The sequence below is a fragment of the Aedes albopictus genome, chromosome 1 (genome assembly GCF_035046485.1).
Source record: "Aedes albopictus strain Foshan chromosome 1, AalbF5, whole genome shotgun sequence".
In the NCBI taxonomy this organism is placed as follows: domain Eukaryota; kingdom Metazoa; phylum Arthropoda; class Insecta; order Diptera; family Culicidae; genus Aedes; species Aedes albopictus.
Genome location: NC_085136.1, coordinates 258,808,981 through 258,825,029, shown reverse-complemented (window position 1 = coordinate 258,825,029; position 16,049 = coordinate 258,808,981). Strand labels below are relative to the sequence as shown.

The 16,049-nt window shown below is 40.7% G+C and overlaps 2 protein-coding genes across 3 annotated transcripts in view; both read right to left on the bottom strand.

Moving 5' to 3' along the window:
• LOC109425480 (GIGYF family protein Gyf) overlaps positions 1-16,049 on the bottom strand; it is a 113,317-nt gene that overhangs the window by 56,569 nt on the left and 40,699 nt on the right. The window lies entirely within an intron of this gene.
• Positions 3,120-6,401, bottom strand: LOC109425512 (organic cation transporter protein-like). The gene has a single exon (XM_019700763.3). It carries the CDS (start codon positions 5,628-5,630, stop codon positions 3,891-3,893), a length of 1,740 nt encoding a protein of 579 aa, XP_019556308.3. The 5' UTR covers positions 5,631-6,401; the 3' UTR covers positions 3,120-3,890.

Here is a 16,049-nt window from a genome sequence, read left to right as displayed (position 1 = left end):
GCACGGTTATCTAGATTCCTTCTTGGTTTCACTCGCTGTTCAAATAATCATTCGAAGGAATTCTCAACGTCTTCATGGAATCACAAACTTCCAGTAAGAATCTTCCGCATCACGGGACGAATATTTGACAGTTCTGACTAGTCACATGTAATCTACATATTCGAAAACTTTTTTATTCATACCAATGTAGTACCTAAACTCTGCGGACTCTATTTCTGAGAAGATCGACAAGAAGTAAGGTTCGCTACCATTTATTCATTCTACCCATTGCAACCAGTTGGTTCATCTCAGACTTCAGTGCCCTTCCGAAGGATAATCTCACATTTTGTCGGAAGTGGGATTGGATCCCAGGTCCTCGTGGCTGTCAGAGCTTTAACCATCACACCAGGTTCATTTCTCACCATCAACCTAATGTTGCCAGTTCCGTTCCTTCAGGGGTTTTTTAGAGGTTTCCCTAGAAATGCTCCAGGAATTTCATACAGGAGAGTTCCTTCTAGAACTTCTCTTGGGGGATTCCGGGTTTTCTCCGGAGTTACTACCGGGAATCTTTAGGGATTTCTCCGCAAGTTTTATCTGCGGAGTTTTTTCCTCAAGGTTTCCTGGGATTTCTTGATGAGATCCTCATAAAAATTCTCACAAAGTTTCTAGCTAGATATTATCCAGAAGTTTATCCATTTTTTTCCAGAATTTCTCCCAGCGTTCATACCTGCCCCTTTATGGGATAAACCAGGAATTTCTTTCCGAGAGGGAGGTTTTCTTTTTCAGATGTTTCCACCCGGAAATCTTTTGGAATCCTTCCCAGAATTTCAGCCCGTGAAGACTTTTCGAAATTTATGCCAGGATTCTTGCCGGGATTTTCTTAACAACTCCTCCCAAAGTTCTTCGCAGGATTTTACCTGTTCATGGAAACTCGGTTACCCGGTTTTTTTCTTGACAGGAACAGGTTTTCTCTTGGGATTACTTCCGAAGTTCTTTGGGAAATTGGGAGATTTTCTCCTATTATTTCTAACGGAATTTCTCTGGTGTTTTTCTTTAGAAACGCTGAAAGGAATTATAATCAGGAGTTCGAGAGAAAGGCCTGGAGAAGTTTCCGAGTGATAAATTGAAGAAGGAATCCGGAAGTAATTTGGCGAAAAAGTCGTAACAAACATCTGGAGCTGTTCTTACAATAGTTGTCGATGGAATCCAGAAGTACAAATTCACGAAAAAGAATGTCAGAAGGAATTTAAGAATGTCGTACGAATTCCGTAATCTCGGGATGAATTTCGAGAAAAAATGAATGCTGAATAACGGAAGGAATTTCAGGACGATTTCTGTTAGAAATCGCGGAAGAAACGCGAAAGAAGATATTCAGGATTCTAGAAGAAGTTGGAGTTGAAAGTCAAAACCAATTAAAGATTCAATTCTACATAAAATATCGAGAAATTCAAGCAAAGCCTTTCAACCCGTTCAGAAGTGAATAGGAAAAAAAGCAAAAGCTGCGCACGTAGAAAGCTCTTAACATGGTGTAAAACCCCTCCCATCTCTGGAAATGGTGGCTCCCATAAACAATTAATATGTGATGGACTTTTCTATGGAGCTGTATGGCAAAAACCACAAGCATCTACCCCGGCAACAATTCCAAGACCACATAGCTTTGAGGAGGTTCTGCAAACCGTTTTGAAACCAAATTAAATTATTTTGGATTTATGATGGTCCTCAGGACGTCGACTCAGGTCTGTTTGATTCGAAAAGCATGCGTAAGTACGATTGAACGAAGCATAAAGCCGTTAAAAGCATGGCTGTGCGACCTAATTGGAACGGATCTTGCATTTTAGTCGTTATATGAGACCTTTCATGCATCGATAGATAGAAATAATCCGTCAGTTGACGCAGAGTGATCCTTCTTCCAAAACCAGACTCCACAGGTAATTTTTATCGTTTTTGGGCTTGAACTGTTCGAGCCAGATTGATTGTCCATGGTTTTGCTACCCAGTATTGCTAGATTAGCTGCACTTGTGCAAAGAAATCATGATCGTCCTTAATCCTCCGCCTTCGACCCAAACCGTACACTAAGTCAGCGAGCTCCTCTCATCGTGATGCATTAGGAAGGTTAATGTGTAAATACTACAGTGGCGATTCCCTAACCTCAAATCTACCTGTTCAACGAATGTAAATTCTTGAATTTTCTCAACAAATTGGTTTGTACTTTGTAGAAAATGACAAGAATAGTCGTTTTCGTCCATCTTCAATTTGATCTTGCTCCTGTATTCCCCGCAAATGCAAATATTAGGGTTGTTAAACAGGTAGAAAGTGAGGTTACGAGACGCCACTGAAATACTGGAAGATCTGCCAGATTTAGACAATAATAGCGTCTGCCACATAGGATTCAATTTATAATTGTAAGGAAATTAATGATGATTATGCAATCACTCGCCCGGTATGAACCGTATACGCTATGGCGTGTATGGCCTAAATCTACGAAAACTTTACTACGAGATTTTTAGCCCGGAGCTCGGGACAAACGGCTTTACTTCCCTTTCAAAGGAAGATCGTACATTTTGTAAGCAAGTTGGGAATGGGATTCGATTCCAGGTCCTCGGCTTGACAGTCACGAGCTTTAACCATCACACCAAGTTTGTTCCTCACCATCAACCTAATGTTAAAAGGATTAGCGTTTTTAAGCAAATGTTCGCCTTTTTCGGCAAACAATTTCTATTGGATTCTTGGGCTCTACCCTATTTGGCATAATGTCTTATGATATAAAGCCGTTTGGCATAATGGTCACTTAGCATGACGGCCATTTGACATAATGCCCTTTAGTATAGCCTACCAATCACCAATTTTGAAAGGAGTAAATTTATTGTTTGGATTCAAGCCAAAAGGCATTTTAGCAAACGGTATTATTGCCAATGCGGAAAGGGCCATTTTGTTTGTTTCTGTAAACACTCTTAAAAAAGTCTATAAGGCCGTTCGCAATGCTGTTTTATTTTGTATGGCGAGTTTTAAAATTGTTAAAACTCGCCATACAAAATAAAACAGCATTGCGAACGGCCTAAGAGAGATTGTTTTAAACGGATGCAATTATTTTGTGATTTAATTTATTAATTTATTATATTTTCTATAGCTCGAAATTTCTAAAAGAATTTTTGCACTACTTCATTAATTCACTTCAAACTTTACGATTCAAGTATAATAAATCTCTGATTCCCTCTTCCATCCCAGGTGCGCAAATCATAACCGGCAGTCTGGTGTCATAACTAGAAATATCAGCCCATTTTCCACTCAACCGTAGTAGCAAAAGCGAAATACGAAAAAATCACGCTTTCCATCGACCGGCTGACCGGCGCGGCATGTCGCAATTATCGTGCCAGAATGCAACAACTCCTAAAAAGAGACCGGCAATTCCTCTTCCACTCCCTCTTCTTCCGAATGTACTCCGTTCACCCCAACGCGTTGCTTCTAGCTAGCCTAAAGTCAACCGACCAACAACCAACCACTCATCATCATTGGCATCCGACTCGCGGAGAGAATGACGAACGACCCCAATGAAGATGGAAATCGAAAACCATCGTACGATATACCCGCCAACCAATCGTGCCGAGAAGATGGAAAACCGCGGGTACCTCTCGCTCGCTCTCCTTGTCTCTCCTTCTTCACCACTCCAGATTTGTAACTGGGAACAAATACACACCTCTACTCGATTGCCACACTCTAGAACTCAAGAACCGTGATCAATGTCTTTCCCCGTCACTCCGCGTTCTGATCTGAAACTTAGTTTACATAAATAATCTACACCTAGCCTAGCGTACAAACACAGACCTATAAAAGAATAGTTACTAAGAGATACGTAATACTTGGCACCTCGCGGGCTGCCCTACTTGTCATCTTCGTACGCTTCCTCCAGCTGCTTAATCCTCGTCGTCATTGGCAGCTCGCTTCTCATTACTATTCTCCACCACGGAGCAGCGCGGTGCGTCCCCATTCAGGTGGGCAGCATTCAGCACCTGCATTTCTTCGGCAGTCTTGTTCTCCACGTCCCCCCGGCGACCGTCCTCGCCGGGCATGACTTTCACCTTGCCGAAGTTCTCCCCATCGGCGATGGTTTCCGGTAGCTTTTGGTTGTGCGTTTCCGGCAGCAGTAGCGAGAGGAGACCTCCGGCGAATGCCATAGCGCCGAAGATCAGTAGCGGGAGGGGCGTCCAGTAGTCTCCCAGGAGATTGAAGTACGGAGCCAGGATGCCTCCGACACGGGCAGAGGTCGAGGCAGCTCCGAGGGCAACGTTCCGTATGACGGTCGGGAACTGTTCGGCGGAAAAGACGTACACTGTGCCGTAGCTGGACGTGATGGCCAGTTTCCCGAGCATCGCCAGGACTACTATGAGCCACTTCATGTCCGATGGGACGAGCATCGTCGATAGCAGCATTACGCCGGCGAAGATCATGCAGCCGCACAAGATGGTTCGGCGACCCCAGCGATTGAGGGTAAGCAACAGAAAACTGTAAGCCGGGATTTCCACGAAGCCACTGATGACGAAGTTTAGCAAGGGGTTACCTCCGAGGTTGTTGGTGTTCCAGGACAGTCCATAGTAGGTGCCACTGTTAACGAACCAATCGAAGAAAATGAGTAAGGCTTTGCGGCGAAGATTCGGGTGCTTGAAGACATCGATCAACGACGGTTTGGGCTCGTTCTTGTCGGATTCCAACGCGGCCTTATCCTCTTCGACCAACTTGTCCAGAACATCTTCCGGGACGGTGACCTTGTTGGATTTGGCGACCTTCTTGATCAGAGTGATGGCTTCCGCTGGGCGGTTGTTGGAAATCAGCCACCGGGAAGACTCCGGGATCAACCACCAGTAGGTCATAAACAGGAGTCCGGGCAATGTTAATGCAATCTGAAGCGTGCGCCAGTCGTGGATGAAGTAGGCAAAACCTGCCGTTAGCATGTATCCTACGGAGAAGAACATCATGCAAACAACTCCGGCGTAGAGGCGGTCCTTCGGTCCAACCATCTCCATAGCAATTACGTAGGCCACCAAGAACACCCCGGAGGTCGTAGCGCCAACCAAGATTCGTGCCAACGTATACGTGAAGAATTCCGGTGCGATTCCGGCCAGGACTCCAAAGATCACTTGTGTAACCAGCGATGCGAAGAATATCGGTTTACGACCGTACTTGTCCGAAAGCCACCCGAACACGATACTGCCCAACATAACACCAACCATAAACAGGGAATCGGATGATGCCCGTAACCAATTGCGGTCGCACACCAAATCCCATTCGGTGACCGTGCTGCTCTCGAACTTCGACCTGTCGTAGATCCAATGACTGCAACTGGCCACTTCCTTCGCCGGAGTCCCTCCGTTCAGATATTCCTCGGTAAAATTGGCATCCAAATACGTGCACGTGGAGTACTTTGCCGAGTAGGAATCCATCGGGTAGGCCATCGTCATCAGTTCCGGCGGCAGCTGGTAAGTGACATTGTCCGCCTCGAATGGCAATTTACACCGATAATCGGGCGTCGCCAGAAGGAACACTCCGGCCAGCTTGTGGAACGCACAGCTAATGGCCGGCAAACATAGCAAAACGTAGATTTTCTTCTGATACCGGCCGAAACCACCCAGATGGGTTAGCACCTCGTCGTATCCCATTGCTGCTGCTTCTTCTCCAAGTAATATCGATTAGTTCACGTTTCCTCCGATGCGCACACTCCTCGTCACGCCCGTTTCGAAACTTCGGCGGATAATTGTCGTCTCTGGCGGCTTCGCACGCACTTGGCGTTACACCTCCGATTTCACTCACTCACTTCGAGTCTTTTTTCTAGGGCAACCAACCGAACAAATAGCACCTAAAATAGTTTAGCGCACAGCGCGTACGTCACAGCCTTAGAGAAACGTCCACGAAAATCTGATCTTCCCATGAATGGGCACCTAAAAATAAGTCCCGTTTCACTTTTTTTTCAAGCCACTGATTCTTAAAACAAAGAACTTGCACAGGAGTCTAGCCCTCTTATGGCTTTCCTAATACAGAAGCCGCGTGGAATCTCCGCGCGCGTAAAATAAAGGTCCGAACCGAACGCGTGTTGACGGAAGAATGTTGGCTGCCGCTCTCGCGCGATACGGCCTGCATGTCCGATTCTCCCGAAAAGCACTCGTCGGCGGCGCGGCGGCAGTTGTAGATACCTTCGCCGAACGATGAGAAGGGGGTTAACCGGCGGGGGGCTACAAGCAAAGCACAAGCACTTCTAATCTGCTCAGTTCCACACAACGAGACCATCATCGCTCGCGGGCGAAACAGGGGAAAATTACATTACACATGCAACAGCAGCTCTCAGCAAAGCAGGCCGCGATGATGAACGAGAGGAAAACAAAGAGAGCCATATGTGGTACTAAATTTGTGCACTGTGGCTGACGAAGGCCTTAGAGCTGGTAACTCTAGGGTGGCATGGTTGCCAGTTCCATTTTGAAGCCGGAATTTTTCCAAGTGTTACTAAAGAGTTTTTCATAGAAATACATACTGTGGTTTTGGTGCTCAAAAGCATAAAAAGTGTACAATATGATGCAGATTATTTTTTTTCTGTATATCCTAGGTAATCCAAACTGTTCTTGAGTTTAGAATCTAAAGTCTACGGGTGTTACGGTAACTTCTTTCATTATACAAAGCTTCGATTTGTATTTTATCATGTCCAGTAAATCTTCTGAGAGTTCAAAAGACAGTATCAGAGCAGTCGGGATATCCTAGGTCATCCAAACTGTTCATGAATTTAGATCCTTAAGTCTACGGGTGTAATATTACCTTTTTTTATTATACGAAGCTACGATTTGTATTCTATCATGTGCAGTAAGTCTTCTGAAAGTTCAAAAGACAGCACCAGATCAGTCGAGATATCCTAGCTAATCCAAACTGTTCTTGAGTTTAGATCCTAAAGTCTACGGGTGTAACGGTAACTTCATTCATTATAGAAAGCTACGATTTGAAAACTATCATGTCCTGTAAGTCTTCTGAAAGCTCAAAAGACAGTACCAGATCAGTCGGGATATCATAGGTCATCCAAACTGTTCTTGAGTTTAGATCCTAAAGTCTACGAGTGTAACGGTAACTTCTTTCATTATACAAAGCAACGATTTGAAATCTATCAAGCCCAGTAAGTCTTCTGAAAGTTCAAAAGACAGTACCAGATCTGTCGGGATATCCTAGGTCATCCAAACTGGTTCTGAGTTTAGATTCTCAAGTCTATGGGTGTAACGGTAACTTCTTTCATTATACAAAGCTACAAATTGACATCTATCATGTCCAGTGTGTCTTCTGAAAGTTCAAAAAACAGTATCAGATCAGTCGGGATATCCTAGGTCATCCGAACTGTTCTTGAATTTAGATCCTAAAGTCTACGGGTGTAACAGCAACTTTTTTCACTAGACAACACTACAATTTGTAATCCATCATGACCAGTAAGTGTTCTGAAAGCTCAACATACAGCATCAGATCAGTCGGGTTTTCCGAACTGGTCTTGAGTTTAGATCCTAAAGTCCATGGGTGTAACGGTAACTTTTTTCATTATACAAAGCTACGATTTGTATTCAGTACCAGATCAGTCAGGATATGCTAGATTATCCAAACTGTTGTTGAGTTCAGACCCTAAAGTCTACGGGTGTAACGGTAACTTTTTTCATTACGATTTGTATCCTACCATGTCCAGTAAGTCTTCTGAAAGTTCAATATACAGCATCAGATCAGTCCGGATATCTTAGGTCATCCAAACTGATCTTGAATTTAGATCCTAAAATCTACGGGTGAAACGGTATTTTTTTTATAATACAAAGCTACGATTTGAAATCTATCATGTTCAGTAATGGATATAATCATATCGGCTGGAATCATCCAAACTATTATGATGTTTAAAACCTAGCATCTACAGCAACTGAAGTTTCTGTTTTGGCTATATAGAGTTACATTGTATAATCAATTATACTTACTGGAGCTCACAGAATACAATCAAAGACTATGACACAACATTACCAACCGTAATGATTGTATCTATTTCACTTATTTGGCGCTAATAACTAGGGGATCCACAAGCGGTAAGGTAGACCTACTGCTCATCTTTTGCGAGTGTGTTAGTGTCGACTGTCACGCAACCTGGGGCCTAGTCGAATCCTGCTTGGAAACCGGTTTGTGTTGCCGATGGGGATGGCCCGCGAAATCGCATTGTGTTGTTTGGGAAGGACCACTCGATACTTGTTAAGTAGGCGTAGTTTGTTCGAGTTTGACGTGCCTACACCCTCCCTGCCAATAACAATTATAACAAAACTGAATCTACAATTCTTCACCACAACATTCAGCTCGAGGCTGCAGTCCTTATCCTCGGTCCGAGTCATCGAATGGTTCTGATTTCCACATAAGCTCACAGATCTGGGTAGGTTAGACTAGGTAACATAACTTTTTATAGCAAAAATAATGATTACAACGAATGCAGATAAAAAAAAGTGTTTCATAAAAGTTTGAATAACCTTAAATGTTTCAAAGGTACAGAACAATGTCTACTAATCTTTGAAGAATATTAATAAATATGGTTCATTATGCATCATTATTTAGTGAAGCAGGCTAGCATTGCAAGTGTAGATATAATGTTCACGGAGAAAAAAATAAAGTCAAGTCAATGACTTTTATATAATCCCTTTTTGATACTGTATTGCGCATATTACAATAGGTCGAAGAATAATGGAAGCTAGAGTTAAGCAAAGTTTATGATCTGATTGGAGCAATAAATATGGTTGAATCAACCATAACATGCTGGAATCAACAATATTTACACACTCAGAATCAAATTCGCTGTTCGGTAATTATTTTACAGGAAAAATTCGGTAAAGTGAAAAAACAACCGTCTTCCGGTAATTATCGATCGTTTTACAAGAGTTCGGTACTTTTCTTACCGATAGATTTGTGATTTAGTCAGCATCTGTCAAATATTTTACAGTATGCATTGTGAAATGGAGAAATTACCGTATCCTGTAAAAAAGTACCGAAAAAGTTTGTACATCTCACGCTTTATGACCGAAATTCGGTAAACTGTTTGTTTTGTCAAAGCAGTCACATTGTTGATGTGATTTCTACTCCAGTTAACTTGGTTGGTGAAGTTAAGCTGGTGTTATTTGTTAATAAAAAGTGACTCAATAAAAGTGAAGCAGTTGTAGTAGATCTTATGATCATCTCCGCAGTAATAGCGTAAGTATTCATAAATTATTTATCATAATTTCGCATACAAATAAACAACGTGACGTTCCAGGTATTAGAATAACTAGCCACAGAAGTCCAATGTCGCGACTGTTCGTGTGACTAACATCTAGTTTGCCACGTCCCTACGGCGTCACTAGCGGTACTAGAAGTGTCAAATAAATTTTGTTTACCAAAACAAAAGATCCTCTACAAGATGGACATTAAAAAATAGTCATTTATCACAATTAAAGTTATTAAAATAATTAAATAAAGAAAGTGACTACAGCGCCATTGGAGTTCTAGTGTATTTCTATTTTCCAGGTCCTCCTGCTTTCCATTGCCACGAAAACTTGGCTAGCTGATAAGCGCTCAAGCAATCCATCAATGTTCCAGCAAATTTGTTCCGGCAAGTATGTTACTTAACTACACAGCTAGCCGCGTTCGGTATTTTTTACCGAAATCTCAACAGCTGAACGTTCGGTAATGGTTTTTAACCGAAATTCTGTAAAAATTATTAAATTTCGGTAAAATGTTATCGTTTATCTGTCAAATTTTAACGAAGTTCGGTAAACGTCACCGAATTTCTCCGGTAAAAAATTTAACGGTTGAGATTTCGGTAAAATATTACCGAAGTCGGTGATTTTTGCTAAGTGTGTACGTTGTACGAAATTCTGCCCAATAAATTATTATTAAAATTGAAACTGTGTCTGCTTTTTCAATTCAATAATGTACCGAAATACTGTAAACCAACAAAAGAAAATAAAAAAAACTACCGGAGTTCTACGGTAATCAACGAATAAAAATTACCGGAGAAATTCGGTAATTGTTGACAGCTCATCGAAAATCTGAATAACCGTACGTTCGGTAGTCGTTTCGATTACCGAACAGATTACCGAACGTTCAGCTGTTGAGAATTCGGTAAAAAATTACAGTATACTGTAAAAAAATCTAAGTGTGTATGCTTAACAATGTTTATGCTTATCTTGACCCTCAACATGAGGGTTGAACTAACTATATTGGATGGTTGGTTTAAGCATATACAGAAATTTGTTTATATTTGTTATTTTTATTTCTAAAAATTATAATATTGATAATATTTCAGTGCAATGTGCACTTATTGGAAATATGGAAGTTTGAAGGTGCAATCAAGATTTACAAGCTGACAGCTTGCACTGTTCTATGGCACGGGGAAGTTCAGGTAGCTCGCTCCCATTTGCTAATTTGAAAAACGGACTAGTTACTTCCTGCCGTTTTTTGATATCGCCAAACTCGCCGTGCTGCTCCTGACTGCACAGCCACTGCTTTGCATTCAATAAGTTTTACCTCTATCAATCACGTATTTCGTACTTGCATTTGCAGTGATTACATCAACTTACGACAAAGCTGAACTTGTTGATGGCTCCACGAAGTTTCCGAGCTCTAGGAATCGATTTCGGAATAGATGTGGCGCAGCAGTACTTATGATTCCGATCGAACAAATAATCGAACAAACAACAAGTCTTGGCTATGCCTCCGAGTTTGGTTCAAGTAATGACATATATGCTTGGTTTATGAATTTGATCGTTGTTGTTCAATGCAGTTGATTCAAACGAAACATATGCTTGGTTCAAACATCAAACCAGTGTTAAACAATCAGTTGTGCCAATTATTTCAAGAATATCCTTGAAGATTGGGAGAACTATAGACAAAGTTATAACAATCAGACAACATTTCTGTCCGTGTTGGGTACTTCATGAAAGATTGGATGACCTAGATTATCACAAATCTATCATGAAGTGACCCTCGAGAATCTCTGAACGTTCATAGATCCTATTAGGTTGTATAACGTAACTATCTAAAACAAAATCACCTCACTTTACAGTGGTTGTTTTTATCAACTAAGCTCCATAACAGTAAGGATGGCTCAGAATATCCCAAAAATATATAACAACGCTTATTGTTCCTCGAACCTGAAGCTATGGTCTCCGAAGTAGTTTGGTCGATCTAAAATATCTCAAAACTATCTTGGAATGATTCACGAATTACGTATTACAGTTGAATGTGTAATGTTACAGCTCATTGGGAGAATAACTACTACTACTGTCAAGAGTTAAATTTCAGGACAGTTTGGACGACCCTGAATGTCACAAAGGTTCATAATAATATGTAGTAGATTCGAGGTTGGTTCAATAACCACAATTGATTATGCAACGTTACTCAGTATAACAGATATGGCTTCTGTTGCAAGTGCAGACCTGAAGTTCTGAAATCCAAGGAAGTTTGGCTAACCTGGAATATCCCTATAGTGTCTATAAATCACAATGTACATTCCAAAAGCTTTACGGATCCCAGTAGATTATGTAATGCTATTATTTATGGCGAAAACACATACAATTATTCTTGTAGATTTGAAGGACTTTACTATTGGAGTTGCAACGCAGCTCAACGATCATCAAAGTAATCATTGAAAGTTTGTTAGTCAGTAAGTGTCATTAGAAATAAAGCTTATTCCATGTTCAACCACAAATCAAGATAGACGTGTTTTTACTACTCCGGTACGGTTCACTTCGCTCGTATAAGCCAATTTTTACTAGGGTAAATGATGATGGTTGGACCAGTTTGACGCATTTGGGAACATAGCCAATATTTGTTTCCAAATATTTCCGTGATTATAATACCAAAGTATACAAAATTTGGTATCAATGGAAAGCTCTTCTCTTCTACTTTTTGAAACGTACGAAAAAAACATGAAAAAATATAATAAATTATTAAAATATCGCTTTTATTGGTCAAATAATTCTGATTTTGGTTGGACCAATGCTAATAATGGTTGGACCAAGGAATTGATCATGGTTGGACCAATCATCAAAAAAACACAACTAAGTCGAGATGTTGTTTAAAAAGCTTGATTTTTTCATTAAAAGGACATGCATAGTAACTAGAAGCCGGTACATCCAAGTCATAAATGCTTTATCGCAAATGTTAGATAAATGAGACATCAATTGACTTAAGTGTTGCTTTATGTATGGTTTTGGACTGCTTACAAGATCCTTATGGAAGTCCAGCAACTTTTATTCACTAGTCCTGCGCTGCCATGTGTTTCATGGGAATCCCTATTAATGTGGCACACCTATGCTGCACACGGAAGTGTGTAATTGATCAGAACTCAAGGAGCTTGCCGAGGTGCTCAACAAATGATAGCTTTGAAATATGTGCAGTTCTAACTAAGGAGAGTTGATGTACCATGGGAGAGGGTTAAGTTTCGTATTATGGAGGAAAAACCAGGAAGGACAAAAGCTAGTAATATCAATACATTTATTCAAGCTATCGATCTCAAGTAACAGCACGTAAAGCAGTTACCGGCGTGTAGCTGCGTGACCTAAGCTAAATTTAAAGTGAACGGCCTCTTCAAGAATCGACTATACAGGATCAAATGGGAAAGCTGGCCTATTACGCTTTATGCCCAATCCACAGCTTAAAGAGACGAACCAGCCAAGTTAAGTCAATCAATCAATCCACAGCTGCGCATTTTGAAAGTCTTCGTTATATCAAAGATTCCGTAGGACAAAAACGCTTGTTTTTTAGGCTTGATCTGCGACTAGAAGCGCACAATACCCGGCGTCTCACAAATCCATGTCAGCATCTCGTCACGTAGCAAATTCCTTCAAAGGCAAGACTTAAATGTTTCAACCATCAATTACAATTGTATATTTACCAACCTGGTTCTACGGCGACTTTCAATTGTTTTCGGAATAAATAATTGAGATCTGTTTAGGAGAAACTGTTTAGGTGCCTACTGTCAACGCGCGGAGAAAACTGTAAACAAACCAAACTGGTCCTAGCAACCAACATGGCTACGGCTTGGTCCAACCAAAATCATAGGCAGGACCAACCATGATAATATTCAGTTGATCCAATTTTACTAATTACTCATATTTTCAAAAGAAAATGATGAATTATTAATTACCCAACGTGAAGTTAACAAATTTTCGCAATAGAAGAATACAAAAAGTTGATTCATTTTGAGAAGAATATGACTTCTGTGAATGTTACTAATTGCGTAACTTTGGTGCTCGAATTGTGCTTAGAATGGTCTTCGGAGAAATTCTGAATTATTTAAAAGATTTCAAAAAATATTAAAGAAAATCTATGTTATATCAATGAAAAAGAGGATATGTTTTGACGGTAGGAAGGTACTCGTTCAAATTTTCAGTGAATCATTAAAAAAATTGGCTTTTTCCCAATTGGTCCAACCATGATCAATTTTTAGACCGGTCCAACCGTCATCATTTACCCTACAAGACAGAATGTCCCAAAAGTTAATAATATTATCATGTAGACTTCAGATCATTCCAGTAACCGCGGTTGATTAACTCAGTACAACAGATATGACTACCGTTATGAGTGCAGACCTGAAGTGCTGAACTCCAAGGTAGTTTGGCTGACCTGGAATATCCCTATAGTGTCAATAAATCATATTGTAGATTTCAAGAACTTCAAGGTTCCTATTAGATTATGTAATGCTATTATTTATGGCGAAAACACATAGAATTATTCCTGTGGATTTGAAGGACTTTAATCCAGGAACACCTACAAAATCCCAGAATATAAAAGACCTTTCGATATTCTTGACGAGGGTCAATGGAACGTAGGTTAAATATGAACGTAACGCAAATCCAAATTCAGCATTTAGAACAACTGACATGTCAATTTATTATTTCGTTTCTCCAAACTTCATGGTGTTGTTCAGGATGTTGTAGGTTGTCAGTAAAGTCCCAAATACAAATATTCTCATTTTTTTTCTTAATAGAGGACTCAGTTTGCAATAACTTTGCCGAAAACAATACTCTATTTTATTTATTTGCGAATTTATACAGGCGTTTCCATGTTGGGGTCATGTATAATCCCTCCGACTCCAAAGGGTTAAATATTTTGTTTACAATCAACTTTTCAATTTTTTTGCATAATATTTGATTAGGTTAAGAGTTTCTAGATAAATCCTAGAAGGAATTGCTGGAAGAGTCTACAAAAAAGTCTAGAAAAAAAAAACATGAGGAACTCCTGGAGGACATCTAAGAGAAGTTCCTTGAAAAAATACCCGAAGGAATGCCTGAAAGAATCAGTAGAGGTATCCTGGTGGAATCCATAAAGGAGTCTATGAATGAATCGCAGGAGTTATTTCTCTAGGAATCACAGCAAAATTACCTGAAAGAATTCCTGTAAGAATGACTGAAGAAATCCTTGCAAGAATTCATGGAGGTACCACCATTTTTTTAGAACTCTTAGGAAGAATTTGCTGGAAGAACTACAGTAGGAATTGCTTGAAGAATTTATGCTGGAAATCTTGGAGGAAGACTAAGAGAAGTTCCTGGACGAATTCCATGAGGAATTTTTGGATGAAATCTTGGACAAGGTCCCTGGAAGAATCACTGAAAGAACTCCTGGGAAAATCTCAGAAAGGATGCCATGAGAAATCTCTAGACCTAGAGCATACGGGCCAACTTGTGACATAGTTAAAGGGGCAAGACCTCTCAGAATCAATGAATGTTGGATAAAATTGACGCAGTTCATATTAATTTGGGATATTGGCGTGAAAACTAGTGCATTGAGCTGGAAAAAAAGTTACATTTTGTCCAATTTTGAAGAACTTTGATGTTCTGTTTTTCGTTCGGAGTTGCAGAAACAGGAACCGCTTTCTTGAGCAAATCCAAAGTTGTCCTAACCGGTCTTCCCAGGAAACTCTCCACTCTGGAGACTTCCTATGGGGTGAACTTTTGTTAGGTGTTGATCAATAAAAAGGAAAGGAAGCTTTGTAGATGTTTAGATGTAGATGTTGATGGTCTTCCTGTCTCATTTAACTGCTTCAGTCATCGCTTGCGGATAGCGTTGACACATCAGGTATCCTTGCTCTCCACCATCTGCGAATCATGCTTAAGATCCACCGTTCGATGGTGGATGCTCTACTAACGTGACTTTGCGGTCGCTATCTCGTCTGCTTCTACACAGTTCGAAAAAAACCTGTAAAATTATGACGGATCGAATGTAACAAAAGGACCCCGTCATATATGATGGAAATTTTTGTGCGATCTTAAAATTACATTGCAGATATCTGTTAGAAAATATAAAGAAAAATTGAGATCCGAGCGAGAATTGAACTCAGATCCTTGGAGTGTGAGTAGCACGCCCGAGCTCTCGCGGCTATCTCAGCTTGTTGAATAGCAGACAGTCAAAGTTAAACTGCTTCTACCATAATGCACGCATTCCCGACATGATCCGACTGCTGCAAAGAGTACTGAGAGAGACAACGGGGAAACCGCCACAGCTGCGAGCAGCCGTTCTTTAGCTGACGACGGAGAGTGGCTGGCATGGTTTATAGCAGATGCATGTAAATTTAAAGCGAATATGCTTTAAAATCTGTAAACAAGTCGTCTGACCAGCAGCGGACTGCTCAGCTGACGTTGAATGTTGGCGATTTACATTTTTCTGTCGCAAATTTCAGTTGATCTTCAATTTACGTGCTGTTTAACTTTCATATTTTTTTGCTGTGTAGCTTGGAAATTAATCAGGCACGAATGGATGTCTGCATCTTTTGGTGATTGGAGTCCACAGATGAATCGCAAAGCCTAGAATTGATCGCTTGAAAGCTTGGAGAGTTGGAATGCTTCACAATGCCGCATATGACGTAAAATCATCCGATTGGCTCTTGAAGTATTGAAGGCAATGATACTGGGCATGGAAACCGGATTTCTGCCGGCCTAAAGCTTCTAGAGATTCAAAACCGTCTCGTCCTGCTTGTAGTTACGGGATGCTTGGGAAGCATACTGTTGGCATATTTCGTGCACTGCATAGCTTGCGAAAAGCAGTCGGACCTTAGCCGT

What these genes read in the sequence shown, in the direction of transcription:
- LOC109425512 (XM_019700763.3), bottom strand. Translation starts at nt 5,630, where the DNA reads ATGGGATACGACGAGGTGCTAACCCATCTGGGTGGTTTCGGCCGGTAT.